Source organism: Chelmon rostratus, chromosome 20 (assembly GCF_017976325.1).
Source record: "Chelmon rostratus isolate fCheRos1 chromosome 20, fCheRos1.pri, whole genome shotgun sequence".
NCBI classification, from domain to species: Eukaryota; Metazoa; Chordata; class Actinopteri; order Chaetodontiformes; family Chaetodontidae; genus Chelmon; species Chelmon rostratus.
The window spans coordinates 14,081,883-14,088,624 of record NC_055677.1 but is presented as its reverse complement, the minus strand read 5'-3'; the positions used below and the strand labels follow the sequence as shown (position 1 = coordinate 14,088,624).

Sequence of the window (6,742 nt, the reverse complement as noted above, 5' to 3'; positions counted from 1 at the left end):
GGTGATGGAGAGCTGGTGCCGAGAGAAGCAGTATGTGTTTGTAGTGGCTGATAAGCAGTTTTTGTCTTGATGGGAGTAGGTTGCCCTTGGACTATTTATCTTGAAATAAGTATGTAGGGTTTTGCTGAGCGTAAAGTGGATTGAACAAAGAAGAGATCATTACTGTTGAGGCACCATCATATTCACCATTGACACAAGTGGCAATCTCATGTTAGTCATATAATTAAAGCTGGATGATAAGGACATGATGTAGACACAGTGACATACTCAGAGGAGGCTGCAGTGGAGCTAAACGACTGGAAAATGTTGCCTAGCACTTTTATTTTAATACCAAAGACTGACAAATAAACAAAAACAGGTAAGTTACAGGTGGTTTCAGTTTGAAGGCAACTAAGTTCCAGTGTTCACTCTGTCACCCTGTCAGGAGGTCTCTGCCTTCTTATCATGATATCAAGTTGCATGCTCATCTGTCTGTTGTCGCCGTCCCTCTGCCATACACACATACACACCCATGTGCTTTTAAAGTAGCGTCAATATTTGCATCCTGGGGCTCCTCGCTGGCAGAGCATGGAGAGTTTAAAAGCACATTCACCGGCCGCATTCGGGCACAATGCAGAGGATGCACTCACGATGCATGCATGCACGCTCAAAGAAGCCATATTATTAGAAAACACAACAAGTGAGAAAGAGAAGCAGAGAGAGAAAATGCCCTCTAACTGTCCCACTTAGTGCTGAGCTTCACTCAGGGGGCTGAAATGGGAACCCTATTTAGACAGATGGGGGGATGAAGAGAGGGTGGGCGTGTGTGTGTGTGTGTAGAGATAATAGGGTGTGTGCTTCCTCTGTTGCTTGTGTGCATGTGTGAACCTTCTCGTTCACAGCAAAGAGAGAAATGATCATTAGGCTCTGAAGAAAGCGCATGTTGCATTTTGCTAAGAGGAGAATAAAACCACCCAGAAATATCAATGAAAGCTTACGGAGCCACAGTTCTTTATACATGTTCATTTTGTCATAGTTTAGCAAGATATTTCCCTCTAAATATATCACTGTAAAATGTAAAATTAATGTCAAAGCATGCTCTCTTTGTTCTTTTTTTTTTTTTGCAGTAAATACATATTATCCTCTAAACCCTGTTGCCCTCCTGTAATCCAACCTGGTTCAACACTGTTGTGAAGGCTGCAACAGGCTCCTACATTTATAATAATGGCCTGGATTACAGAAAATACGTATATTGCATTCCAGTAGAAATGATTTAAGCGGCATTGCAATATGCATTTCCACCCTAAGAACTCAAAATCCTTTGTCTCATCATGTGATAACTGAGCCCACTCATCGGTCTCCGCTCACAGGCAGCCATCTGCTGCTCAGAGTCAGCTTCAAGTCCATCCGATAGCCAGCTGACCTGCTAGGATGTCTGTAGGGCATTCAGCTTCAGTGTCTGATGTACCTGAAAAGCTGCACACTGGGTGACTGACTGACTGGCAAGCAGACAGGCTGGGTGACTGACATGTGGGCTGAGCAGGCAGATTATTTTTCTTGTTGGGGGAGAGCATGAGGAAGACATGCTTCAGTGCTTCACTCTGGGGAAGCCCTCAAAATGTGTTTGTGTGGGTGTGAGCATGTCTGTGGATCTGTGGGCGTGTGTGTGTGTTGCCTTAGGCGGATGAATGCAGACATTGTTTGATAGCACTGGGCTGGAAGAGGAGAGCCTGTGCCCACAGCAACTGAGGAGGAGGAGGAGGAGGAGGAGGGAGAGAAAAGGAGCAGGGGAGGGGAGGAAGGAGGGGAGAGGAGGTTTGTAAGTGGGTCGGGGTATCAGGGAGATTCATGGGGGGTTGGGAGGAGAGAATAGGCAGCAAAAAGAGCACCCACAGCGGATCACGCTCAGCACGAAAGAAGGGGAACTCTGGGTGAATCCGCTGCAGGCGAGGATGACATACTTTGGGAGAGATGCCTCCAAAACAGTGGCTCAACAGGAGAGATTTCTTATTTTCCATTTGCTGCAATACCTCATTGAATGCAGAGTTCATCTTTGTGCATTTACATAACCATCAGTTTCATCAGCGCACTGTACATCTTTGAACCATTTTACACATATTTTATGTCTTGTATATGTTTAAGGGAGTCAGAATAGGCCAATAACAACAAGGCGACAAGTCTATACAGTGTTTTCCTCCAGTTAGTGAACAGTTAATTGTTCAAAATGCTAATAGAAACTCTGTTGGTTGCCAAGGTAAGTGCTAACAGTATAGCTAATCTAAAAAGAAAGACTGTATTGTTGATTAGATGAGTGGTCACACACACACACACACACACACACACACACACACACAACCACTTAGGTTGATAGGATGACAGTTAGATGTGTTGTCATAGCTCTCAGACACCTGGTCCTGTGCGTCCATATGGAAGAGGGCTTGAGGCCATATGGTCTATATGTCTGGCCCAAACTGTCTTGGAGTCATGTCTGAGCTGAGTGTGTGCACGTGTGTCCATGTGTGTGCAACAGCAATGAAATACTTTTCCTAAATCCATATCCCGGCTTAAGCCCACTCATGTTGTTGATCAGCAGGTCTTGTATTTGAGTCCTCTAATTCAGGCTTCCGACACGCTCGTGTTTGTTTACTTTGAGCTTTTCCAGACCCACACACACACGCGCGCACACAGGGCTGGGTGAAGTAAGTAATGCTGATAAATTTGTAAAGCTACCTCTAGCTACCGTTTGCATGAAGCTTTGATATGACTCACCTTGCAGGATTATACAGTAAGACACATGTATTAAAAAATTATTTAAAGCATTCAGATGTCAGACCTGTGCCATTAAGTAGTCATTCACTTGTTAGATCTTTGCCACCGTCATCACCCATGTTCCACAGCCGTATGTAAACAGCATCAAATCCAAACAAGTGTGCACGCAGTCTGTGTAATTATCCATCCCACTCTGTCTCATGAATCACTGGGAAAGCTAACATATACGTATTAACCTCTAATCTGTCATAATTCATCAGTTGGCGTGCATCTCCACCTATTTGCCAAGCACAAAGAGACATGGAGATTGCAAACACTCACACAGGGATGGAGGAAGTGTGTTTAGGGCTTCCAAATTGATGAACAGTCAAAAGAAAAGAGCAAACAGTGCACTGGTGACAGGGAAGGTAGAGGAAGAGGAGGATGGGGGAGGGAGTGGAGGACAGACACTGGCGCCCCGCCAACGTTGACGAAAGCTGCTTAGCCCACCCAGTTGCCATGGATACAGTAAGGAGCAGCTCCCAGCTCCCAGCATGTGTGTGTGTGTGTGTGTGTGTGTGTATGCCTCTGAGAGACAGAAAGAGAGAGAGAGAGAGAAAGAGAGGGAGGGGAGGGAGGCTGAGAGAGAAAACCAGCAGGCAGGCGTTAGAGCAAGTCAGAGTGGGAGTGAAAGAGCACCAGACAGCAGGGTGTGCTGAGAGAGAGAGAGAGAGAGAGAGAGAGAGAGGGGGTGAGTGCATGTGTGGCCAGAGAGAGAGAGGACAGAAAGGCAGCTAGAGAGCTCGAGGGAGACGATAGAGTGGGAGCGATAGAGTGCAAGATAATGGAGGTGCAGTCGGAGTGTGTGGAGCCTCCTGCGGGCCCTCAGTGTGACCCCCAGCCCACAGGGAAGATCAACAAAGCTGCCTTCAAACTCTTCGGAAAGCGGCGCACCGGCTCTGGAATGGCCAGCTTCTTCTCCTTCAGGAACAAAGGGGCTACAAACAGCGGCAACAACGGGAACTCCGACAATGGGAATTCTCTGAACGGGAACAGCTCAGTGGCGTCGGTGGAGCTCGTTAGGAGCAAAACCCACGATGGACTAACGGGCTCGAACAGCGATGCTGATGGACAGAGAGGGGAGGGGCCCGCTGGCCTGGAGGCAGGACCCGTGAGGTCTCTCAGTAAATCGCTGAGTTTCTTCTCTCTACTCCGACGTGGGAGCTTTAGGTCGAGTGAAAATGGAGGGGCGGGGCTTGTCCGAAGAGGGAGGGGCCTAAAGGGCTTTTTCAGCAGCATGCGATGGAGACGCAAGGAAAAAACAAACGAGGGAGAGGGGGAAGAGGTGGAAGGGAAGAGGGAGAAGGATGGGGAAATTGCAGACTCTGAAAAGGTAAAGGACATTACGCTCACCCTCGAACCGCCTCCGCATCATCACCAAGAGGATTGCGGGAATGCAGAGACAGAACCTAACCTAGAGACTCCCACTACTAGTGCTACCATGACACCCCCTCACTGTGTTGCCATGCCAGGGCCATCTGGTGAGCCAGACTCCCCCTTCCCTTACACACCGACTGACTCGCCACTGCGCCCTCCCATCCAAAAAGCCAAAGCTTCAATTTCCAGCCTCACCCCCTCCCTCGCTACGCCCCCTTTGGATCGCTGCAGCACGGGTGACCCACCCTCAGAGCCCTCGGTGGACCGCCTTTGCTCTCTCCTCTTCACTGACGTCACGTCCCTCAAGAGCTTTGATTCTCTGACGGGCTGTGGTGACATTATTGCGGACGCAGACGAGGACGGGCCAGCGGGTAATGGGGGCAGTGGCACCAGCAGCAGCAGCAGTGGTGGAGGAGGGGGGAGTGTGGGAGCGGGTGCTGGGAGGGCTGGTGGTATGGCCAGTGCCATGTCTCGTGGCTCCCCATCCAAAACCCCCCTACCTTCCCAGCTGACCCAGCCCATGTTTTCTGTTTCCCCAAGCTCAGTGCCTTCCTCCCTCCCAGCCCGCGCCCGCGCACCGCCTCCACCGCAGCAGCACCCAGCCGGTAGTGGTGTGGTGGCCTACATGGGCGGAGGGGAAGAAATGGCGAGTCCGGAAGGAGTTGACGATGCAGACATGCAGGGGCTCTGGCACATGCTGCCCTCCACGGGTGACAACTCCCCTGCTTTGCCTCGATCACACCAACCTTCCTCTTCCACCCCCACGTCCACTTATCCCCCTCGTGCCACCTCCAACCTCGCCGGCAGTCACCTGCCCTCGGCACCGAGGAGCGTAGACCGAAAGGCACCCCAGGTGAAGATGCTGGGGCTCAGCAAGATTCCAATAGTTGGTGGAGCAGGAAGCCGGACAGCTAAACCCCCCCTCCCTCACACACATGGCCGTCATCCCGCATCACCTGGTGAAAAAGAGCCACTGAGCGATGAGGGCTACTGGGACACACCCTCAGCGACACCCACAGCAACACCTGACGAGAGTGGGCTGCAGCGCAACCAAAAGATGGCCCTCTCGCGTGACAGTTGCTCCGGAGACCACCTGTACGACCTCTACAATGACCCCGAAGAGGAAGAAGAGGAAGAAGAGAAGGGGGGAGATGAAGATCTGAACAGCACTCCCTCTCCATCCACTGAGTACAAACTGAGCCCCACCTCCCAGACAACTCCTCCGTCCTCCTCCTCCTCGTCCTCCTTCAGATCAATGAAAGGCAGCACCAGCCTTCCTCGGGAATCCAAGATCCCAGTAAGCAGCAGGCAGACGCCACCTCCCCACTCCGCAAGCCAGTCAGCCCTCTCTTCTGTTCTAGAGGCCGAATCCCCTCCACCAAAGACCATTGCGCCTCCCCCGGCTCGCACCAGAATCCCTGTATCCAAGGTGCCCGTTCGTCGTTCTGGAAACAAACCTGGCAGCACAACCCGAGGTACTGCCCACAAGAAGTAGTTCCTGTCAAATAGGTGGTTCTCTCCCACTAACCTACGGACTTGAGCGTGCATCACTTCAGTGCTGTTTGTGCAGAGCCAAAAGTTTTCCCAGACCAAGAAAAATGTTGAGCTGCGGAGTTAACAGCCTATAAATTCCTCTCAAATCTTAAAAGCTCTCATTCCTGAAGTGTTTTGGCTTACGACGGGCTAGAATAGAATTAGTGGTTTTGTTCACTTGGAAAAGTCACGAGGACACTCCAAAAAGCTGGGTTAACACTTCACAGCTCTCGCTGGAACTTTGGAGGTTGACTCTTGACAATCCATGGACTTGCAATAGACACATATGCCTTGTAACTTTCCTGGAAAAGCTCCCGACCTGCTGACAGTTCGACAGCTCATGATTGCACACTGCAAAAAAAGAAAGAAAAAGAAAAAGAAAAAAAACAGCAGAGCACCTTTTTATCTACATTTTTCTTATGGAATTCCACATGGGATAACATGATTTGCTCATAAGGACCTAATCTAATCAAAACATTTTTTTAAGTTTGCCATCTTGTCTAATCTGTAACAAATTACCTCCTAATCCTTTAATCTTAGAGCCAAAGTTAAAAAAACAAACAAACCCAGTCTTCATTTCACAGCCTCTAGCAGTCTTGAACAGATTCAACAATACAAAGAGCCTGGACACATGGACATTTTTATTTTGTTTTTGGCTGTTGTACCTGTTTTTTGCTTTTTGAAGATGGTCTTCTTCTGACCGCTCACTGATTATTAAACTGTACGTGCAAATATTCAAAAGAACAATGAAGTCTGAACTGGTTTTATTACTTACCTGCTTTGCAGCTACTAATGTGGCGAAGCTGCCCTGCAGAAGGCCACACTGGGTGGAGACCTCCTCAGTTTTTACTGTTTTTCTTTTTATTGTGGATGGATTTCGAGTTTGGCTTCAGCCTGTTGCATCTGGATCTCACTTACACCCCACAGCATCACCCGAAGTACATCCATAGGATGCCAATCTCTGGGATTTACAACTGTTGAATTACCAATGGAAACGTACAAAACTATCGCAATACTCGACCTGGAGGGACCCCTTTGCACTGAC

The 6,742-nt window shown here is 49.3% G+C and overlaps 1 protein-coding gene across 1 annotated transcript; it reads left to right on the top strand.

The window, feature by feature from the left end:
* The first annotated feature begins 3,571 nt into the window (after window positions 1–3,571).
* Window positions 3,572–6,015, top strand: amer2 (APC membrane recruitment protein 2). The gene has a single exon (XM_041961846.1). The coding sequence runs from the start codon at window positions 3,572–3,574 to the stop codon at window positions 5,657–5,659; it is 2,088 nt and encodes a 695-aa protein (XP_041817780.1). The 3' UTR covers window positions 5,660–6,015.
* Window positions 6,016–6,742: the final 727 nt, after the last annotated feature.

Bases quoted from the DNA above. Each gene is read 5' to 3' on its own strand.
- amer2 (XM_041961846.1), top strand. From the start codon at position 3,572: ATGGAGGTGCAGTCGGAGTGTGTGGAGCCTCCTGCGGGCCCTCAGTGT.